The sequence below is a fragment of the Gekko japonicus genome, unplaced genomic scaffold, assembly GCF_001447785.1.
Source record: "Gekko japonicus isolate JY-2015 unplaced genomic scaffold, Gekko_japonicus_V1.1 scaffold3127, whole genome shotgun sequence".
NCBI lineage: Eukaryota > Metazoa > Chordata > Lepidosauria > Squamata > Gekkonidae > Gekko > Gekko japonicus.
The window spans coordinates 20,599-44,397 of record NW_015168749.1 but is presented as its reverse complement, the minus strand read 5'-3'; the positions used below and the strand labels follow the sequence as shown (position 1 = coordinate 44,397).

At 45.4% G+C, this 23,799-nt stretch overlaps 1 protein-coding gene across 1 annotated transcript in view; it reads right to left on the bottom strand.

The window, feature by feature from the left end:
- Positions 1 to 9,399, bottom strand: part of TFB1M (transcription factor B1, mitochondrial) — a 46,379-nt gene extending 36,980 nt beyond the window's left edge. Inside the window, exons 1-2 of the mRNA XM_015415635.1 lie at positions 9,174 to 9,399; positions 3,657 to 3,814 (exon numbers count right to left, since the gene is read on the bottom strand). Coding sequence (XP_015271121.1) covers positions 3,657 to 3,789 — 133 coding nt within the window. The 5' untranslated portion in view covers positions 3,790 to 3,814; positions 9,174 to 9,399. The remainder of the gene's footprint in view (positions 1 to 3,656; positions 3,815 to 9,173) is intronic.
- Positions 9,400 to 23,799: the final 14,400 nt, after the last annotated feature.

Sequence of the window (23,799 nt, the reverse complement as noted above, 5' to 3'; positions counted from 1 at the left end):
CTGAGCAAGAGAGAGATCTTGGAGTTGTAGTAGATAACTCACTGAAAATGTCGAGACAGTGTGTGATTGCAATAAAGAAGGCCAATGCTATGCTGGGGATTATTAGGAAGGGTATTGAAAACAGATCAGCCAATATCATAATGCCCCTATATAAATCAATGGTGCGACCTCATTTGGAATACTGTGTGCAGTTCTGTTCACCACACCTTAAAAAGGATATTATAGCTTTGGAAAAAGTGCAGAAAAGGCAACTCGAATGATAAAAGGGTTGGAACACTTTCCCTATGAGGAAAGGTTAAAGCGCTTAGGGCTCTTTAGCTTGGAGAAACGACAACTGAGGGGTGACATGATCGAGGTTTATAAGATTATGCATGGGATAGAGCAGGTAGGGAAAGAGGTACTTTTCTCCCTTTCTCACAATATAAGAACTTGTGGGCACTCAATGAAATTGCAGAGCGGTCGGGTTAGAACGGATAAAAGGAAGTACTTCTTCACCCAAAGAGTGATTAACACATGGGATTCACTGCCACAGGAAGTGGTGGGTGCTACAAGCATGGGCGACTTCAAAAGGGAATTAGATAAGCATATGGAGCAGAGGTCCATCAGTGGCTATTAGCCACAAGGTATAGATAGGGGCTCTGGGGCAAGTGATGTTCTATCTTCTTGGTGCTTGGGGGGGGGGGGGTCAACAGTGGGAGGGCTTCTAATGTCCTGGCCCCACTGGTGGACCGCCGGATGGCACAGGGTATTTCTGGCCACTGTGTGAAACAGAGTGTTGGACTGGATGGGCCTTTGGCCTGATCCAACATTGGCATCTCTTATGTTCTTATTGGTGCCCAATGTAAGTATGGTACAAGTCAAGTTCAAAATATATTTCACTTATTTATGTATTTGTACTCTGGTTTTCCATATAAAACTATACACTGTGGTATAAAACCTTCTGTTTTGTCTTATTTTTATGTTTTTGTAATATCATGCTAGGCCAATAAAGGTCTGCCTTCCTGATAAAAATCTACAAAGAGGATTTCCAAATTATACAGTCCACAAGTTATATAATAAAATTACAAAACTGCAGAGTAAATCATAAGCAGAGAACTATGAATCAAACAACCAGTTAGGAAAGGTTAAAAGCAAAAATAGTAATTAACAACCTTGGGGGGGGGGAATTAACCTGGTCCCTAAAAGTATACAGCACTGGCATCTCCTTAATCTTTTTGGAAAGGACATTCTTTTAACAGGTTCCTACAAAAGAAAAAGTGAATTCTTTTGTGACCACCTGACTAATTTTTAAAAAGCCTAGAGAGGCGTCTTCATCTTTAGTCATATTTGAGAAGGTTAGTCCTTCAGATTCTCCAGTTCTAAAGCCATGGAGGGCTTTTTAAATCAAAGCTGGATCATGCTCAAGAGTATACAGAAAAACATCTGAAATCTCATAACTCTGCCGAGTTAATTCAGTTACCAGGAGTGGAAGGCTGGGCATATCTTTTTGCCAGCTGAAGATGGGACATGCCCAGCCTTCCACTCCTTCCACTTCTGTTCCTTGATTTAGCCTGGGTGGAACCAGAAGTTCTTGGTACTCTTGTCTCTTATCCATGTCTTATTGCCCACAGCCCTTTGTGAGCCTAACTACTGAAAAAAACACCAGCCAAGAATAATGGGACATCATATTGTATATGTCCTGTCTGTTTCTTTAAGCTGTATTTCTGTGTTTATTTTGTAAGCCTTGGAGTCTGCAGATGGAGATAAATGTTTATATCCACAGAAGGGTATAAATTCTTAAACTAAACCAAAAAAATCCCAGGGCATAATGTAGTTACTGTGTTCTGAATAAAGTCAAGTTTCTGTCCATGGGCTAGCCCATTTATAAGAGCAATCTAACTGAAACATTACAGGCATGTGGAACCCTTCCTAGGAAAAGCCACAGCTGATACACCAACTTAAGCTGGTAAAGTGCCTTGTGCTGGAGATGCTACCTTAGCATCCAGATTAAGCATTGGGTTTAACAGCAACCCCAAGCAAAATTTTTGATCTGAGATTACTGCAAATCAAACAGACTGAAACTCACTTTCAAACGCCACTGAATGACCTACCACCAAACCTCCATCTTGTCTAGACCACTTAACTTTATTAACTTTAATTCAACCCCACTACAAATTACAAGCATCAGTTCAGCACTTCTACTGCCTCCGTGACTTGGATGAAGAGGAGTTGAGCTGGAAGTCATTATCACATTGATAGCACCTCACCTCCAGTTTATACCACACCAGCCGTTTGATGTAGGCAGTGTAGACAGATGAGAAGTACCCCAAGGCATAGGGACTCCATATGATGCCATGCCATTCACAGCAGTCTGTACTGTGGGAATGAGCATAAGCAAATTCTGAAGCATCACAGCCATAATATCATAACTACTGTAGCATTTAAAAGTCTATTTGTAGGCTTTAAAAGCATTTTATTCATAGAATCATAGACTGTTAGAGTTGGAAGGGACCTTGCAGGTCATCTAGTCCAACCCCCTGCACTCTGCAGGAGCATAGCCAAAAGATAGCCCTACAACATACCCAAAAGATGGTCGTCCAGCCTCTGTTTGAAAACGTCCACCGAAGGAGATCCACCACCTCCCGAGGCAGTCTGTTCCACTGCTCAAGCACTTCTTATAGTTAGGAAGTTTCTCCTGAGCCGGTAACGACTCCCTTGTAATTTCCACCCATTAGATCTAGTCTTACAATTCGGAGCAAGAGAGAATAGTGCTGCTCCATCTACTACATGACAGCCCTTCAAATATTTGAACACTGCAATCATGTCCCCTCTAAGCCTTCTCTTTCCCAGGCTAAACATACCCAACTCTTTCAGCCTTTCCTCATAAGACTTGGATTCCAACCCTCTCACCATCCTGGTTGCCCTCTTCTGGACACGCTCGAGCTTGTTAACATCCTTCCTAAAATGTGGTGCCCAAAACCGGACATAGGACTCCAGGTGAGGCCTGACCATAGCAGAATAGAGTGGAACTACCACCTCCCATGATCTGGACACAATGCTTCTGTTAATGCATCCTAAGACTGCATTAACTTTCTTCACAGTCACATCACACTGCAGGCTCATGTTTAGCTTGTGATCAAAAAGAACATCTAAATCCCTTTCACATATGCTGCTGTCAAGCCAAGTCCTTCCCATTCTATATCTGTGCCTTAGATTTTTTTGTACCTAAGTGTAGGACTTTGCACTTATCTCTATTGAAATTCATTATGTCTCAGCCCACTGTTCCAGTCTATCTAGATAATTTTGAATCCTGACTCTATCTTCTTCAGAATTAGCAATCCCACCCAGCTTTGTGTCATCTGCAGATTTGATAAGCATACCCTCTATGTCTTCCTCCAGGTCATTTATAAAAATATTGAACAACGCCAGGCCCAGGACCGAGCCCTGTGGCACTCCACTTGAGACTTCCCGCCTTGTAGACGCAGAGCTATTTACAAGCACTCGTTGGGTACGATTTTTCAAGCAACCATGAATCCATCCAACTGTTGCACCATTCAGCTTAAACAAAACATCTATTATCAGAAAACATCTGTGCAAACAAAATCTATCCAAGCACAACTGAAGTTCTTCAGAAAACCATGATGTTCTTCAATAAAATAACTGAAAAGGCAACTCACTTGCAAGTTTCAGGTCCAGAAGAAAGTTTTGAGATAGCTGTTTTAAAGCTCGAAGCTTAAACAGTTTAATAATCTCTCCAATTGTTGGCAGAGGTGGGAGACGGAAAGCAGCCACTTGTCTTGATGCAGCCATAAATCAAAAGATTTATTCTTTCCTCCTAGGAGAATATCAGAAATATTAGAATAGAATGAAATATTCAACTACTGAATAATCTGCAAGTAGGATTTTAATACTAACTACACACAGATGAGAGTATTTTCGATTAGGCCAGAAACAGAAGACGTGTTGTCATTTTGTTCTGTAAGTATAATGTAACAGTCAGCTTCTTATTTCATAAGTATGTACTGTGTACAGTGATACTTCTGTGTAGCAATTGCGTTCACTGTTTCATTATTCTTTTTCATAAAATATTACAAACATGTAGTGGTAACAGAATCAACAGTACAAAACATACCAATTAACAAACAGCATGGCAGTTACACTGAAGGAGACAATTGTTGACTCATATGAAATATAGCATAACAACTCTGTTGGACACTGAAAAAAGGGCTTGTCCCTAAGGTTAAATATTCTAATGGACCAGATTATTTTTAATAAAGACTTGAAATAGTGTGTGGTATAGTGGTTAGAACAGGGGTGTCAAACATGCGGCCCGGGGGACAGATCAGGCCCCTGGAGGACTTCTATCAGGCCCGCAGTGGAACTGGCTGTCTTCTGCTTCTGCTTCCAGTTCTGCTGCTGCAGCATCATTGTAGGTGTGCAGCTTACAGATACACACCTGAACAGCAGCACAGACATTTTGATGCAATAATTCAGAGCACGATGTGTCAGTTGTTAGACACTGTTCAATAAACAAAATATTGCAGAGAGTGCTAATGTTTTAAGCATGTTTTTATTTTAAGTTAAAAAAAAAACCCTTTGTGTTTGTGTCCTTTATAAAGTTTATATCTCCGCTACCTGGCATTAAATTTTATGACACACATGGCCCAGCCCAACAAGGTGTCATTTATGTCAGATCTGGCCCTCATAACAAATGAGTTTTGACACCCCTGGGTTAGAATGTCACACTAGGATCTGGGAGACACAGGTTCGAATCCCTGCTCTACCACAGAAGTTCACTGGGTGACCTTGGGCCAGTCACACACTCACAGGGATGTTGTGAAAATAAAATGGAGAGGAAAACAAGGTCAGTCACTTAGGGTCCCCACTGGAGAAAAATATGGGGTATAAATGAAGTAAATAAATACAAAAATTCCAGCCAAGTGTTCAGCAATGACCTTAGAACTGTGTAATTCTGCTTAGGATGACATTTTAGCCTTTCAGAAACAATCACAATCAATTTTTTTACATATTCTAGAAAAGGCAACCATCTAAGGACAACGTTGGTGGAGAAAGTGGAGATGTTAACTACTTTACTTGTGATGACATTTTGTCCAGTATGAGGATCTCCCACAGCTTGTCAACCCATTGTTTGGTAGTTATCTATACTTTACTTTTTCATATAGCTACTACTAGAAATGTTGCTATTGTCCAAAATCTCACATCTCAGGTGTGATATATGTAATGTACATCTGGATGCCATAACCTTGCAAATGGATCTGGGGGGGTTAAGTGCCCAGGTTTTTAAAATGCCCCACGATCTCTGTAACTTTGCATAAGCCCAGCAACAGCACACATTTCCTACATCCTGGGTGGGTGGGAGACACAACATGGATTGGGAATGTGGCAACAGCAAAGTAGGCTTAACCTCTCACATCCATGTTATTTCCCAAAAGGAAAGCCCCCCCCCTTTTCCGGGGCTGAAAGCAAGTGCTATACGGACATTCTGACCAATTGGGGCTTAACCCAAGGGTAGCAGTTTCAGTTCTTCTTGTCCTTCTTCCTATACAAGAAGGACCTCAATGTCCTTGACAACCATGACGGTGTGATCGCTGACCTCGAGCCAGACATCCTGGAATGTAAAGTCAAATGGGCCTTAGAAAGCATTACTAACAACAAAGCTAGTGGAGGTGATGGTATCCCAGCTGAGCTATTCAAAGTCTTAAAATATGATGCTGTTAAAGTGCTGCACTCAATATGCAAGCAAATTTGGAAAATGCACCAGTGACCACAGGATTGGAAAAGGTCAGTTTACACTCCAATCCCAAAGAAGGGCAATGCCAAGGAATGTTCAAACTATCCCACAATTGCACTCATTTCACACGCTAGCAAGGTCATGCTCAAGATCCTACAAGCTAGGCTTCAACAGTACGTGGATAGAGAACTGCCAGAAGTACAAGCTGGGTTTCGAAGAGGTAGAGGAACTAGAGATCAAATTGCCAACATTCACTGGATTATGGAGAAAGCAAGAGAGTACCAGAAAAACATCTACTTCTGCTTCATTGACTATGCTAAAGCTTTTGACTGTGTGGATCACAACAAACTATGACAGGTCCTTAAAGAGATGGGAGTACCAGACCACCTCACATGTCTCTTGATAAACCTGTATAAGGGCCAAGAAGCAACAGTTAGAACCGGATATGGAACAACTGATTGGTTTAGCATAGGAAAAGGAGTACGACAAGGATGTATTGCTTATTTATGCTTATTTAATATATATGCAGAGTACATCATGCGAAATGCTGGCCTGGATGAATCACAAGCGGGAATTAAGATTGCTGGGGAAAAGATCAACAACCTCAGATATGCAGACGATACCACTCTAATGGCAGAAAGTGAAGAGGACCTAAAGAGCCTCTTGCTCAGGGTAAAAGAGGAGAGCGCAAAAGTGGGCTTGAAGCTCAACATCAAAAAAACTAAGATTATGGCATCCAGCCCCATCACTCCTTGGCAAATAGAAGAGGAAGTCATGGAAGTCGTGACAGACTTCACGTTCCTGGGATCCCAGATCACCGCAGACTGTGAAAGAAGCCATGAAATTAATAGACGCCTGCTCCTTGGGAGGAAAGCGATGGCGAACCTAAACAGCATGATTAAAAGTAGAGACATCACCCTGCCAACAAAAGTCCGCATGGTCAAAGCAATGGTATTCCCAGTAGTCATGTATGGCTGCGAGAGTTGGACTATAAGGAAGGCCGAGCGCCGAAGAATAGATTCTTTTGAACTGTGGTACTGGAGAAGACTCTTGAGAGTTCCTTGGACTGCAAGAAGATCAAATCAGTCAATCCTAAAAGAAATCAACCCTGACTGTTCCCTGGAAGGCCAGATAATGAAACTGAAGCTCAAAGACTTTGGCCACCAAATGAGAAGGGAGCACTCACTGGAGAAGACCCTGATGCTAGGAAAGATTGAAGGTCAAAGAAGACGGGGATGGCAAAGGATGCGATGGTTAGACAGTGTCATAGATGCAACGAACATGAAATTGAGCCAACTTCAGAGGACGGCGGAAAACAGGAGGGCCTGGCGAGATCTTGTCCATGGGGTCGCGAAGAGTCGGACTCAACTGTGCGACTGAACAACAACAACAACATGATGACTCAATGATAACTTCTGATCAGTTTACGGCTGGAGTAAAACAAAACAAAGATGAAACAGGATGTTAGGACACACAAAAGGAATAGTTGGGAAAGATTACAGACAAAACATTTGCTTGCTTTGATTTTGAACGAACCACATGGCACTGGCCATGTCTCCAAGAGGACATACCAGAAATGGTACTTTGTACAAAGAGAAGCTTGCTCCTAGGGTACTAAACCCCCCCAAAAAAAAATTTGAAAGAAGATAAAAGTAGATATGAAAAGCACACACAATGCAAAGACAGAAATAGCTGTAAGAGGTTCATACTAAGCGAAGTAAGATCCTCACATTTTCACTGCTTGTTTCACTTTGTTTCCTTAATGGGAAACTTGATGCATAAAAGCAGTGCACAAAGGCTGCCCTCCCGGGCCCTAAGGATGCCAGGCTTGCTACTACCAGGGCAGAGCCTTCTCAGTGGTGGCTCCATACTGGTGGAACGAGCTCCCGGAGGAGATCGGGGCCCTGAGGGACCTTTTACAGTTCCGCAGGGCCTGCAAGATGGAGCTCTTCAACTAAGAAGCCACCTTACTACCACCAACAATCCTAGTATAGATCCTGGGCCTTAATGTTAGCATCAGGCCTGTGCCATCGCGCGACCTAGGAAGATTGCTGAGCTGAAATACTGTGCGCTATATGTATGTATGCACTTTAGTACGCCATCTTAACTAATTAATGACATGTGTCCAGCACTTTATAATTTTATGATTTTACTTGTAACTGAACTATTTAAATAATTTTATGTAGATTTAATGGTCACTGTGGACCAACCAATATAAGCCGCCCTGAGCCTGTTTGCGGGGAGGGTGGGGTATAAATTTAATAAAATAAAGAAAAATAAAATAAAGAAATAAATAAGCGTGTTTATTCTGGTACTGAAATAAGGCTCTTTCTTTCGAGAGTCTGACACAATTCACATAGAGCTCCCAAGTGATCCAGAATGCAGCAGCCCCACTATTCTCAGCAGCTAGCTGCTGGAATGTACAGTGCCCATTTTGAAATAGCTACAATGGCAGCCAGTTTGTTTCCAAGTTCAATTCAAAGTGCTGGTTATGACTTTTAAAGCCATCTCCTTCCATATGTCCCTGTGTGCCAACGATGGTCTTCAGGCAGCCACTGGCTGGCCATCCCACCACTTGACCAGGGCTTTTGAGATGGTTTGAATGGCAGACACCTTTTAAAGGGGGGGGGGAGGAACCTAGAGTTTGGTATTTTGATTTTAACTGCAGATGTTTTCATTACTATTGTAAGATACTTTGAACCACAAGGAAAAGCAGGGTATAAATGTGATAATAAATAAATAAGCTCCCATGTAAGCACTGATCATATCCATGACTATTTTGTTTTGCCAGTTACCCAATTAGGTGCTCCCACATGAGTCACTGGGCAAGGGTGGGTATGAATAAAATGCATAGGATCAGCTGCGATCCTAAGCATATGTGCCTGGATGGAAGTCATTGTTATTGATTGCAGTGGGGTTACTTCTAGGTAACATTATTCAGAAGGAAGCCTGATCCCATGTCCCACTGCATAAACATGGCTAGGACATAATTACTACTGGAGTCTCCTAGCACAAGCAGAGATCCATAACTAATCAAAATACGTTTACAAACGGCTAGATCGATCATGTAATCAAGATTCCTCAAAGCTGCCCTGACCTGGGTAGCCCAGGCAAACCCAATCTCATCAATTCTCTAAGCGAAGCAGGATTGACTCTGGCAAGTACTTGGATGGGAGACCTCCTTGGAATACCAGAGGGAGGAGGCAGGCTTTATTCAGCACCTCTCTGAATATCCTCCAGCCCCCTCCCCCCCAGTAAGGGTCTGTCACCATGGCATGACCTCCATGTGCACACACAGGCGCGCACATACACAAAAACAAGATTCCTCAAAGCTAAGATGATGCAGAGACCCAGTTGATAATACTGCTCAGCAGGTAATACCCAGCAGATAATACTATTCTTTGGTACTCTCAAAGGTTTGAGAGAGAAGAGGGAGTCTCACAATAGCTGTGGCAGCCAGCAGCCTCGCTTTCGGTCCCCGCAGTCCGTCCGTCAGTCATGGAGGCCTCGCGAGTTGTGGCGGCTGAGAAAGAGGGGGGGAGGAGTGAGTGAAATCCTGCCAGCGGCGTCTGAGGAGACCATGCGGGGCGGGCAAGGCGGGCCGGTGAGGGACTGGGTTAGTCTGTGTAGTCTCCCCGACAAAGGAAGTTTGGGAGATACCAAAAAGAAAGAAGTGCTGGGAGGAAAAGGAAAGAGCACGTGCTGCTGCTGGGGCTCTATGATTGGTGGATTCTCAGTTCGCAGGGGCGGAGGAAGATGCGGATTGGCTGGGACAGGTGTCTTAGAGTTAAGGACGGTCCTTTCAGAAGGGGGGGAAGGAGGATGTGGGCGGGTCCAGGTAGGGGCTGAACTGCTGTCATATCCGCTTAGTTTTTGCAACTTCTCGGTTGCTCCAGTGACTTCTTGGGACAAGGCGCTGATCAATTAAACCCTCGCCACAGTGGCATGGGGTGGGGGTGGCATCGGGGTATCCTACAGGATGTTCTTTGCAGGCCGCCCCACACGTGCACCGGGGCCTCCCTTCCCGCAGCTGACTCTCTATGCATTGATACATCCACACGCTTTTGCCTCCAACTGCTGCTGTTATCTCTCCCAGTCCCAAGCACGAAACTTCCTGCTTTGCAATAAAGACGTTATGATAAGGAGGAAATTCCCCTCCTCCCCCGGCTTCCTTTCACTTCGAGGAACTGCACTGGGGGGGGGGGGGGGGGCACCCCCTGGGGGGGAGGGTCACCCCTTCGGCTGGAAGGAGGCCTGTGGCCGGCCCCGAACGCGGCGGTACCGCCGTGCAATCGAACAATAGCTCCCGGGAGCAGGTAGAGAAGAAGAGATTGGATTCATACCCCCCCCCCTTCACTACCCAAAGGTGTCTTGTGTCCCTCCCCCGCTCCACAACAAAAAGACAGACACCCTGGGAGGTGGGGGGGGGGGGCTTTTTCGAGAACAGCTCTTATCAGAGCTACGGCTTGCCCAAGGTCATCCAGCCAGGTGCAAGTGGAGGAGTGGGGACTCTCCCAGATTAGAGTCAGTGCACTTCACTACTACACCAAACTGGCTGAGGAATTGGGAGCTGGAAGGAGCTTTGTGCCCCTGCCTGCCTTCGCTGTAAGCCCGCCTGGGGCTGGCCTTTTTTGCTTTTACCTAGTTTGCTCCCGCACGCTTCTCTCGCCTTGTTTTGAGGGGAGGAGCCGGCTCCCGGTGGAAGCACCGCCTTTTCCTGGGTGGAGGAGGTGACGTCCAGTCTGTTCCTCCCCGGGGCTTCATCTCTTTCTGAATTCTGCCGCTCCTCTCTTCGCAGAGAAAGAGCGCAGCAAGCGTAGCTTGGGGGAGAATAGAGACTGGGTCCAGGAGGAGGAAACGGATGAGTGGTCTTTAAAGGATGGTCCTCCGCCCCGCGCAGCCCCTGCAGCAGCGTCCTCCCTGCAGCAGCCCTTTAAAGGTTAAGACGCTGAACTGCAGGCTGTGGAAGGTCAGTAATTCAGCAGTTCGACGGAGTGAGCTCCCGTCTCTAGTTCCAGCTCCTGCCAACCTCGCAGTTCGAAAGCAAGAAACTGCAAGTAGATAAATAGGTACCACTTTGGTGGGAAGGTAACAGCGTTCCCTGCACCTTGGTGTTTAGTCATGCCAGCCACATGACCTCGGAAACGTCTTCGGACAGCGCTGGCTCTTCGGCTTTGAAACGGAGATGAGCACCACAACTCTAGATTGGGACCCGACTGGCTTTCGAGCAAGGGAACCTTTACCTTTTAATGCATGGTTTGATTTCACTGCCTGCAATTGAGCCCATGGTTCTGTGGCCTTTGGGAACCACAGGTGGGACTTGAGAGGACTTTTCACATCTCCTATGTGCCTTGCCATTTCCCAGAGACTGTTCCTATTATCCCGTTTCAATCCCTGGTGATTCCCTGTCCGTTATCCCTTATGGGGAGGTTTTGGGATTTATTTATTTTTTTAAAAAAATCACTAATGTGTGCCCAAGTACATTCTGCCTTTCCATAACTTGACCGGGTGGTAGAAAGTGCCACCAAGTCCCTTGTACTAATGGTGAACCCCAATAGGGTTTTCAAGGCAAGAGACTGACAGAGGTGGTCTGCCGTTGCCTGCCTCTGCATACTGACCTTGGGACTTCCTCGGTGGCCTCCCATCCAAGTACTACCCAGGGCAGACCCTGCTTAGCTTCTGCGATCTCAGGGCAGAGAGATAGAGAGACAAGCAGGGGTGGTCTGCCTCTGTGTAGCTACCTTGGGATTCCTTGGTGGCCTCCCACCCAAATACTCACCTGCTCAGCGCCCAAGATTTGACAAGACTGGGCTAGCCTGGGCCATCCAGTTCAGGGCAAAACTCAACTACCCAAGCAGTAAACACTGTAGGATACAGAAGGCGCCATGATCCCCAATTCGTGCATAATTGGCACCCCAGATGTGTTTGCTGGCATCCACTTCCTTCTTCCCCAAAACAAAGAGCCGGTCCTCACATTCCTCAGCCTCACTGGAGGAGGATGTACTTCAGAAGAGTCCAGGAGGTGCCACTTTTGTATTTGCAGGGAGCAACCATTCAGAAACAGCTGCCTCCATCCAAGGCAGATGCTTGGCTTGGAACCTCCCGACGTTTTGTGACTGGCCCCGTGTGACAGCCACTTTAGGGTGGGCTGTGTCCCACTCCCCAGCCAGCTCTTTTCATGATGGCACCTGCCACTTGTTCTCAACATTTCCCAACATTTCCTACAGACACAGGAGTTCCACAGGGAAGGGGCTACCGATAAGAAGGCCCTGAATATGGATGACAGCTTGGGGCTCCGCCTCTCCACTTAACCCCTGCTTGGCCATGAAGGATGGAAAGGGTGTGGTTGGTGTTGGGCCAGGCTCACCATGTGGAAGAATCATCCCAGTATAATCACATTCATCATGGAGAAACTCCCTGAGAGTACACTTGCTCTCCTGGGTGACACTGCATTATAAAGAAAATCCACAGGGGTGTGTGTGTGTAATTTCTTTCCCCTGCTCAGATAAAAGCAAAAACTTTTCCAACAGCCTTCTCTGCAGAGAAATGCATCAACTTTTAACCCCAAGAAGCTCAGAACACTGCACAGGGCTTTGCCCCCCTTTTGCTTTATCCTCACAACAACCCTGCAAGGTAGGCTAGGCGAAAGGGGAAAAAAAATCACAGCATCTAAGTCTTGGGAAGAGAAACTGCCAATGGGAAGACACAGTGACCTTGACAAAGCAATTGTCTCATGAACGCAAAGGTGATTTTATGTGTATGTATGCGTGCATGTCTTTAATATATTTTTGATCATCTGTAAAGGAATGAGATGGTTTTCCTAACTATATATTTTTTTAAAGATGCCTTAATCATCCACTATTATGGCTTGGGGGGAGCTTCCTTGTGGGAACAGAAAACATGGAAAGAATGCAATCCCGAACCACAGCAGAACAGCAAAGAGACATGTTTTGAAAACGAGCTGTAAAAAGCTGGCTGGCGGGGGTGGGCGAGTGGGGGTGGGTTGCTAGCTCACCGTGGCATCCAATTATACCTGTCCTTTCTTCAGCATCAATAAGAATCCCGCCCACAGGGAGACTGGAGGTGGGAGGGAGAGAGATAGAAGGAATAGGGATTAAAAAGACATTGGGGAACGGGGAAAGAGCCGCGGTTGAACAAATTGTGGATCACATACGCCATCTACTGGAGGACTTGAGTAGTATGGCCTGTGTTAATGCTTATATTCTGCAACGTCACTCATAGAAGAACTGCATAGATGTAAAGCCCACTGAATTCAGTAGGACTTGCCTATCTGAGCCAGCAGGGATAGAAACTGGCTGCAGGAGGTGGCACTAAGGACCTGTTGGCATTGCTGCAGCTGGGAATGCAAGTCCCAGCCACTGGGAGGGGATGTACTGTGCAGAACGCAGCCGAGAAAGAAAAAGTCTGGCAGTACTGAATGCAGCCAACTCAATGGGAAACAAGTCTGAGTTTTTGCAGCTGGAAACTCAAGGGCAGAGTTCCTACGTCGAAGAAGCTGAGATTGTTTTTAAAACAGGCACAACAATGCCTGGAGTTCGTTTGGTGCACGTTTGTATTTCAATATGGCAAAACAAGCCATCAAATCACAACTGACTTCATGAGCTTTAAAAACACATTTATTTTTTTTATAAAAGACCAACAAAAAACAAAGACATACATACAGACATACATATAGGTTGGGGTTTCCATTTAACACATTATCCGTTAAGTTACCTCATACATTATCTAATTATATATTTTGCTTCTTTATTTTCCCCCACCATGTAAATTTGAATAGAACTTTGCTCATAACTAAAAATTTTCTTCATATTTTCTTCTGATTTGGTTGTATGTCCATATGGTTTATTTACTGTATTCTTCCATCCATTTATAAAACCTTGACCATGTATTCTCAAATTTTTGTTCGTTTTGTCATCTCAAAATTAAAGTTAATTTGTCCATCTCTGCAGTTTCAAGTATTTTATTTAAAATTTCTTCTTTTGAAGGTACTTCATTTTCCCTCCAGTATTTGGCATATAATATTCTTGCAGCTGTCACTACATGTATAATAAGATAAGAATCTTGCCTTTTACAATTTTCTGGTAATATATTCAATAAAAACAAGTCTTTTATCTTCCCATATCTTCAATAGGGATCTTCTGATGAGATGTTGTTTAAAATATTTATGAGTCTCAGCTTCTCCATCTATATATATAAAAGAAAGTCCCCTCACCGGTCCCTCAAGCCGAGCGTTCTCTTTCAAGGATGCAGTTGTGATTCCGCCATGTTTGAATACTTAAATCACAGGGAATTATGGAACTGGAATTGGGAAGGACCGGAAGGCCATGTGATTTGGTACCCTCCCTCGAAATGTACAGGGTGCCAGTCCAACCTGTGTAGTCCAGACTACAAGCAAAAGATGAATGTTCTAGAAGAGGCACTGACGTTGCCCTACCTGCTGCGCTATCTCCCTGGAACACAGTGCGATCTCTTCCCTAATACTTTACAGACACACTCAGGCGCCTTTGCTTCACAATTTATCAGAAAATACGTTCCTTTTTCTTTCTTTCTTTTTAACAACCTTTAAACATAACAGTTGTATAACTATACACCTTTACCTTTACCTTTTTAGGTGATATAAAGCCCTGACCTGGATAGCCCAAACTAGCCTAATCTCGTTAGATCGTGGAAGCTAAGCAGGCTCGGCCCTGGTCAGTACTTGGATGGGAGACCACCGATAAAGTCCAAGGTTGCTATGCAGACGCAGGCAATGGCAAACTACCTCTGTTAGTCTCTTGCCTTGAACATCCTACAGGGTCACCATAAGCCAGCTGTGACTTGACAGCAAAAATAAAAAATGATTTAAAAGACCTGTACCTGATACCCTGGACAGCCACTCCCAGCCAGAGTACATATATCTATATATAGCTGCCTTATACTGAATCAGTCCCTTGGTCCGTCAAGGTCATCTGCTTAGACTGGCAGCACATCTCCAAGATTTGACGTAGACGTCTTTCTGAAGACCTATTACTAGATCTTTTCAACTGGAGATGCCAGGGATTGAACCTGGTACCTTCTAAGTGCCAAGCAGATGCTCTACCACTGAGCCATGGCCCTTCACCTAGTAGAGAAGGCTGATTTTGATCCAGGGTAAGACAACGTCATATGCAGTAGATGACTTACGCTCTACAGTACCTTGCTATGCTTGGCAGAGTTTACATTTTTAAAAAAATTGTCAACACGATTAAAACCAAACGTTTGCTCTTGATTTGGTGAGACTCAAGCTGCCATATGGAGCATCCAGTTGGGGGGGGGGATGCCCTGGAGACAGCTTAGCTTCCTCTTGGAGTTGCCAACCACCTTAACAGACATGGCAGGTGGTGGTGATGTGTGGTACTGACAATGGCTGCATGGCTTGAAACAGAACTGGGCGGCAGATGGCACACTGGTGACCGCAAGAGGCAGGAAAAAAAGATTAGGTCTTATGCAGCTGCTAAGCCATTGGAGAACAGAACTGGGAATCTGGGGACAGAATTCGATTGTCAAGGTTGTATTACTTCCTGTACCAAAAGACTGTGGAAACCAAGTCTGTATTTTGCTAATTATGAGGAAAGGTGGCAAGGTATATAGCCTGATCCCGTCAGCCCTCGAAAACTAAGCAGGATCACTACTTAGAAGGGAGACCACCAAGGAAGACTCTGCAGAGGAAGGCAACTGTTGCGGAGCAGGCAGGGCACAGAGCAGAGTTGTGCAGCCAAGGTGTGAGCTAGCCACAGTGCAGGCACAATCCGGGGTAGCGTGGTCAGAGTCCAGTCCCTAGTTCATACACAGAGTCAGCGACAGAAGCAGGTTCAGGGCCAATCCAAGAGTCGAGGTCCAGTTACAGTCTAGGTATCAGAATCGTGGTCCGAAAGCAGAGTCAGTGGCAGCAAGGTCAGGAGTAATTAGATGCATCCGTCTCTCCCTCTCTCTGCCCTTTATAGGAGAGACACCCATCTCGCAGCTGGGTTGCATTATGCAGGTCTGTGTGCTCTCCTCACTATCTAGGACCAGGTATCTCTGGGCTCCTAATCGCACACTCCGTCTCCTTTCCTGCATCTCATGACGGACCCTCCGTCTACGCTCTAAGGTCTCTGAGGACAAGGGAAGTGAGGTGGGAGATGGGGCCCTCTCTGGTTCGGAGCCACGGGCTTGAACAGGTGGGGGGTTACTGTCAGACTGTGAGTCACTGCTCAGCAAGGTTGCAGTAGCTTCCTGCAGCAGGTCGTCCTCAACTAACTGCAAGCTGGAACCTTCTCTGCCTGTCTGTCCTTCCTCAGAGACTTTTGCCTCTTCAGGGCTGGCTGTGTCTGGCCGGTCCACAACACCAGTGGCAAAACCACCCCTGCTTCTCACTTGTCTGAAAAGCCCCTTGCTGGGGTAAGTGTAAATCAGTATGTGACTTGACAGCACATACATGTATATTTTAGGGATTAGGAGCAGGTAGGCTGGAGTGGAGGGTTCTGGGCTGCACCTCTTAACAGTTCAGGGGGGAGGGGCTCATATGCACTAAACAGCATACCAGGGAGTAGGCTGTTGTCATTTCTAGGATGTGCTTCCAGGGAGGCTCCCCCTCAGGATGCCAGCCTCCAGGTGGGACCTGGGGATCCCCTGGAATCATAGCTCATCCCCAAACTACAGAGATCCATTCCTCTGGAGAAAATGGATGCTTTGCAGAGTGGACTCTATAGCATTGTACCCCGCTGAGGTCCCTGTCCTCCCTAGGCTCCATCCCCAAATCTCCAAGAGTTTCCCAACCTAGATCTGGCAACCCTACCCCCCACCAGTGGCCAGGGGGGACCTAGCAACCCTACTCCACCCCCCACGCAAGAAGTATTCAATTCAATGACCCCACTAAGTGCAGGCTGAACAGATACACTATAGAATTTCATCATCTTGTATAGGTGGGCTGTGAAATTCACACAAAGAGCAGAAACTCTTGGCTGGGGGGGGGAAACTGTATTCCTTTCTGGATTTACACAGTACAGAGGACTCTAATTCCACTTGAAGAAGTAAGACTTGCTTATCAGTTGCACATGGAACCCCCCAGTCTATTAAAAAGATTAAGCATCAAGGCCCAGATGGCTTACCTTGGGGTTGGTTACTATAAGATATTGTGCCTTTAAGTGCTTCATGGTAAGGGGGGTGTATAATCAGACAAAGCTTTCTCAATGGTGGAGAAAGCAGCATTTCTTGAATTTCATACTATTGTGGGGTGGTTATGGCTTAAAGGCAGTAATCTAGCACACAGCTCTTCCTTTTACCTTCAGATGCCAGGGCCTTTCTGTATGCAGGGCTCTACCACTGAGCTAAGGAGCACCCACCCACAATAGATGCTTGAGCCATGGCACATTCCTGGCAAAGGTCATTTAAGAATTTCATTTATTGCTTTGCCCTCTGGGTAGAGTTCACAGTTCCACAGAGAAAGGTTTAGGTTAAAAAACATCTGGGAGTAAAGTTTTAAGCACCATGGAACTCCTTGTTACCTTAGGGGACAAGACACTAGTCAAGAGGAGAGTATTGCAGACTCTGACTAGATGCATCAGTCCTCAAGACACTGCTACCTGTCCTAACCTCTGCTACCTGGAGATGCCAGGAATTGACACAGAGATTCTACATGTCAAGCAAATGCTGTCCCACAGCTTGTCTCCATATAGTAAGTTCCTGACCACTCCAGTAATCTTCAGAGGGACTGCTTCGGATGCCGCCACCGTCTGAGGCTAGACGGGACAACCCAAGAAATGGCCTTCTTGGTTGTGGCACCAAAATTTTGGAACTCCCGGGGCAGGGAGATTCGTCTGTCTCCCACTATCACTGTCTAACACCAGTGGGTAAAGACGTCTTTGTTTTGTCTTGCATTCCCTCGCCTAACTCTTATTAGCCCTCCTCCCTGATGGTGTGTTTTTATGTGTTTATATTATGTTTTACTTAATTGCTCTAAATATTTTCTATATTTATTTATTTGCATTATTTCTATTATTTATTTGTCTTTCTCACTTGGACTCAAGGTGGATTACACATAGTAAGTCAATATAATTGATGGAGGGGACATTCAATAAACAACGTAAATAGGATTAGGGTTGTTCAACCAAAGGGTTGTCTAAAAACATAACTGAAGAAGAGATTGGATTTATATCCTGCCCTTCATTTGGAGTCTCAGAATGGCTTATGATCTCCTTTCCTTCCTCTCTCCGCACCAGACACCCTGTGAGGTTAGTGGTGCTGAGAGAGCTCTGAGAGAACTGCTCTTGAGAGAACAGCTCTGAGACAACTGTGATTGACCCAAGGTCACCCAGCTTGCTGCATGTGGAAGAGTGAGGAATCAAACCTGGTTCTCCAGATTAGAGTCCGCTGCTCTTAACCACTACACCAATCAAAGCATAAGTATTAACACAACACTTTCAACGGTGCAAAATTCCACAGTAGGATCCTAGTTTCAGCAAGCTATACACACTAGTATGGCCAACAGTCTCTAATAATTTTTCCAAGTAAGTTTGTGTATCATTTAAAATACAGTGCAACTCTATTGCCTGCATAGAAAAGCCCTCTTAAGTGTGTGTGTGTGTGTGTATTCTAAATGGTTTTTAATGTCTGAAATGTTGCAATGCTTTGTTTTAATGTTCACCGCCTGGGGGACCCTGAATTAAATGGAAAGTAGTCATAGAAATGTCCATATGTGTGTAGAACAAAGTTTGAGTTCAGTGGCACCTTTAAGACCAACAAAGTTTAATGCTGGGTATAAGCTTTCGTGTGCATCCACACAAAACCATATACCTAGAATAAGACTTTGTTGGTCTCAAAGGTGCCAACTGGACTCAAACTTTGTTCTGTTGCTTCAGACCAGCAGGGCTACCCACCTGAACGTGTGTGTAAGAACACAAGAACATAAGAGACGCCAATGTTGGATCAGGCCAAAGGCCCATCCAGTCCAACACTCTGTGTCACACTTGGGTGAAGAAGTACTTCCTTTTATCCGTTCTAACCCGACCGCTCTGCAGTTTCATGGAGTGCCCACGAGTTCTTGTATTGTGAGAAAGGGAGAAAAGTACCTCTTTCTCTACCTGCTCTTTCCCATGCATAATCTTATAAACCTCGATCATGTCACCCCTCAGTCGTCTTTTCTCCAAGCTAAAGAGCCCTAAGCGCTTTAACCTTTCCTCATAGGGAAAGTGTTCCAACCCTTTTATCATTCGAGTTGCCCTTTTCTGCACTTTTTCCAAAGCTATAATATCCTTTTTAAGGTGTGGTGCCCAGAACTGCACACAGTATTCCAAATGAGGTCTCACCATTGATTTATATAGGGGCATTATTATATTGGCTGATCTGTTTTCAATACCCTTCCTAATAATCCCCAGCATAGCATTGGCCTTCTTTATTGCAGTCACACACTGTCTCGACATTTTCAGTGAGTTATCTACTACAACTCCAAGATCTCTCTCTTGATCTGTCTCTGCCAGTTCAGACCCCATCAATGTGTATTTATATTTAGGATTTTTGGCTCCAATGTGCATCACCTTGCACTTGGCCACATTGAACCCCATTTGCCATGTTGACGCCCACTTGCCCATCTTTGACAGATCCCTTTGGAGTGCCTCACAATCCTCACTGGTTTTCACCACCTTGAACAACTTTGTATCATCCGCAAATTTAGCCACTTCACTGCTTACTCCCAACTCCAAATCATTAATGAACAAGTTAAAAAGCAGTGGACCAAGTACTGATCCCTGTGGTACCCCACTGCTTACCCCCCTCCACTGGGAGAACTGCCCATTTATACTCACTCTCTGTTTTCTATTAATTAGCCAGTTTTTGATCCATAAAAGGACTTGTCCTTTTATCCCATGATTTTTGAGCTTGCTTAGGAGCCTTTGATGAGGAACTTTATCAAAAGCTTTCTGGAAGTCAAGGTAAATAATATCTATTGGATCCCCCTTGTCCACATGTTTGTTCACCCCCTCAAAGAACACTAACAGGTTAGTGAGACAAGATCTTCCCTTACAGAAACCGTGCTGAGTCTGCCTCAATATGCCTCTATACACGGGCACACACATATGAATATTTCTATAACACACGCCCCTCTTTTATGCACCTACTTACAGACTACAATCTCCCTCGACGGCAACCCGTCCAGTAACGGAAGCCAGTAGGATCCAATCTCGTCTGTCTCTTTCTCTGCCAGCAACCCGGAACCTTAGCCGCAGAGCCCTCGTTTCTAGAAGATGAGGGACACTAAAAAGAAACGGACTTCCCTCGTGAGCGGTTCGCTACTTTTTAACGTCCCCGGGACTTTCCTGAGTGACCGGCTCCGCCTCTCACCTGAGGAAACGAGGGCGTGTTTTGATTGGGTTAGCTGAGGGTGCGTGGTCATGGTGACTGTGGTCGGAGATGGGGAAGGGGGTGAGGGAGCCCGGCTGGAAACCAACAGGGAGGGATGACGGGTTCATGGGGAGGGTCCATGAATCTTTCAGGGGGTGTCACTGGAAGTGGTAGGTAGAGAACGGATCTGCCCTGGTCATAATAATGATTTGGGGAGTGGCAGTCCACCCCCCAAGCAACGGGGTATATCGAGGAGGAGGAGAGGAGTGGTGGCTGTCTCCCAAGTACAAATGTATGGGCTTGAGCTAGGGTTGTTAACTCCGGGTTGAGAAATTCCTGGAGATGTGGGGGTGGAGCCGGGGAATGTTTCCTCAGTGGGGCGTAATGCCAGAGTCCACCCTCCAAAGCTGCTGTTTCCTCCAGGGGAACTGTAGTCTGGAGATCCTTTGTCGTATTGGGAGATCTCCAAGCCCCACATGGAGGTTGGCAACTGGACAGAAGTGGTGAAGTGGGAGTGTTGGTGTCTTTATTAAAAAAATAGTGTGTGTGTGGGGGGGTGTTGGAGGGCATGAGATTCCTGTATTTCTAGAGCAGGAGAAAGGAGGCCCCCAAAAGAAAAGAAAAAAGCTTGTCCAGCAGGGTTTTGGCCTGGGTTGCCAACTCTGAGTGGGGAAATGCCTGGAGACTTGGGGATGGAGCCAGGAGAGGGCAGGGTTTGGGAAGGAGAGGGATGTCAGTGGGGTTATAATGCCATAGAGTCCACCCTCCAAAACACCCATTTTGTCCAGGGGAACTGATCTATGTAATCTAGAAGTGAGTTGTGATTCCTGGAAATGTCCAGGCCCCACCTGGAAGTTAATACAAAAACTGAGGGTCACAGTGTTAGGAAGACATACAAAAATGTCACTGTGTACAATAAATATATGCTTCTGGTAAAACAATTTTATGCTTTATTCTTTTACTTTTTATATTTTTCAATACTATTGTCTAAATATTGGTATCAGATATTATCAAAAATATATTTCACCCAAACAATACATAGAGAAAAATGTTTCACCCAAACAGTACACCGAGTGCACGTTTACATTCAGACAGCACCTTGTCAGTAACACTATCACTAGTCCCATGGGACTCTAGTAATTTACCCATTTCAAATTAATCTTTTTCGAGGACCGTGATGTTTATATAATGGACATAAGGCGCAATAATTTTTCTTTGTGAGCACAAAAGCTCTTAAGATAGCAGCATTGTCTAGAGTCCCATCAGAACCCTTGCAGCAAACATAATAACCTATCTAAAACAGCATATATTTCAAATTCTATCAGGTAGCTGCAAATTTGGGGTTTTGCTCTGTCTCTTTCGTTTCAAGCCTCAGTGGGGTTATAATGCCATAGAGTCCACCCTCCAAAACACCCATTTTGTCCAGGGGAACTGATCTATGTAATCTAGAAGTGAGTTGTGATTCTTGGAAATTTCCAGGCCCCTACCTGTCAGCTGCATTACCAGGAATCCCTCAGTGGGGCCTCAAGTTTTTCTCTGCAACCATCAGCCTGATAATACTCCAGCCTTTCCCCCACCCCATAAGGATGTCTGTTGTGCAGCAAAAATTCCTGTGGTTCCTTTAAAAAGAATATTGAGCATCCATGGTGTCTCTTCCATGTTCAAGTCATTTCTTGTACATTTTTTTAGTCTGTACAGCCCTGTGAGGTAGGCCAGTACCTTGCAGATAAGAGGGGCTGATACTGACTTGGCAATGGCCACCTAATGCACAGGCGATTTGAACTAGGGGCACACATGAAGCTGCCCTGTTACTGTGCCAGACCTTTTGTTTATTTTCTGCTCTGACTGGCAGCCATCAGGAAAATAAGCAACTCTGCACAAATCTAGTGGTGCTGCACGAGACAGTGAAATCCTGCGATTCTTTGGTAAACGATTCTCTTTAGAAAAACACAATTGCATTGTTTTAATTACTACCTTGATCCTTAGGGTGGGGATTAGAAATGCACACTGCTGAAAAGGAATGGTTGGGGAAAGACAGTGGGATAAAGTCTGGAAAGTCTGTTCTGAATCGCATTGGTGTTTGCTCTTTAACAAGTAAATGCTGGTGATTGTGTAGTGATGACATCCTGGATCACAACGTTGGGCAACTGAATTCATGTTGTGTAACTTGCTTAGGGAAAACGTTTTAGTCTGCAGATGCTTGGAAAAGTTCTTGGGAGGAGGGGGAAGAAACACTCTGTGTGCTTCCTTTAGAGAATGAAGGGCAAGGGCAATAACCTTTCTCCCAAATTTACTTGTTTGTTGTTAATGATATGCCACATGGACAGGGTTTACACATTTGAGCCACAGTTCTAGAACACTAGAGGGAAAAAATAAACTTAAGATAGGAGACTGTCAGCAAGAATTTTGTATAGTAATACTGTATACTTCCTCTTATTGACTACCAGCTCATACCTGTTTGTATGCCAAGTGCTTGCAACTCCCCTGATGTTTGGTGTAGTGGTTATGTGTGCGGACTCTAATCTGGGAGAACCGGGTTTGATTCCCCACTCCTCCACTTGCACCTGCTGATGTGACCTTGGGTCAGTCACAAGCTCTGGCACAGCTGTCCTTGAAAAAGAGCAGTCTCTGTCAGAGTTCTCTCAGCCCCACCCACCTCACAGGGTGTCTGTTGTAGGGAGGGGAAGGGAAAGGAGTTTGTAAGCTGCTCTGAGACTCCAAGTGAAGGGCGGGGGATAAATCCAATCTCCTCCTCCTCCTCCTCCTCCTCCTCCTTCTTCTTCCTCCCCAAATGAAAGACTGGGCCAATCTGTATTGCATGGCTAAGGCATGCTGTAGTGTGTGAGGGTAGATTACTCCACTGGCTGTGATTGGTTGAGTTGCCCTGATGTCACAGAGGGATGGCACAAAGGGGTTTTTTTACTGTTACTGGTAGAGGTACTGAAAGCCCAGAGAAGGACCGACAAGCCTAGGGGGAAAAGTAGCTAGTTCTAGGATAAGACCACAGAGGAGAGACATGGCCAAGAGATTGAAGAAATCTGAATTAGACATATTGATGGGAAATAGCCAGCCAGATATTTGTCTACATGCCTCTGTTGCTGAATTTAATTGCACGATGCCATCATGTTGTATGTACCCACCCCTTAAGTCCCAGTGCTGACTGGACTGCTGATGGATGTACTGTTGATCTGGCTTGGCAGGCAAGGAACTGAGTGAAACTCAGGCTTGTAAGGGCCAGACAAAATGGCACAGCCAAGAGCTATATTTAGTAAGCAGAAGAAAGGGGGAGTGTTCCTTTGGAGGCTGAGAGGTTCTGAGAAGTACGTGTGAGTGCAGTCCAGCTGCATTATCATTTAGGAGGGTGCTGTTGTTTGGTGTGGACAGCACCCTGCAGAACAATGCAAAAGAGCAACAGGAAACAGTCTGGATTGTAGCCGGCTGGACTCGTAGCCAGCCAAATACGAGCTCATCGTGGCATTAGCTTTTGTGCTTCCTTTTGTTTTTCAGTGTGGCATAGTGATTATAGTCTGGGAGACCCAGGTTTGGATCCCCACTCTGCCCTGGAAGCTTGCTGGGCAACCTGGGGCCAGTCACACATGCCCAGCCTAACCTACTTCTCAGGATTGTTGTGAAGCTAAAACTGGAGAAGAGAACAGTGTAAGCCACTCCCATTGGGGAGAAAGGTGAGGTATGAGTGGAGTGAATAAATAAGT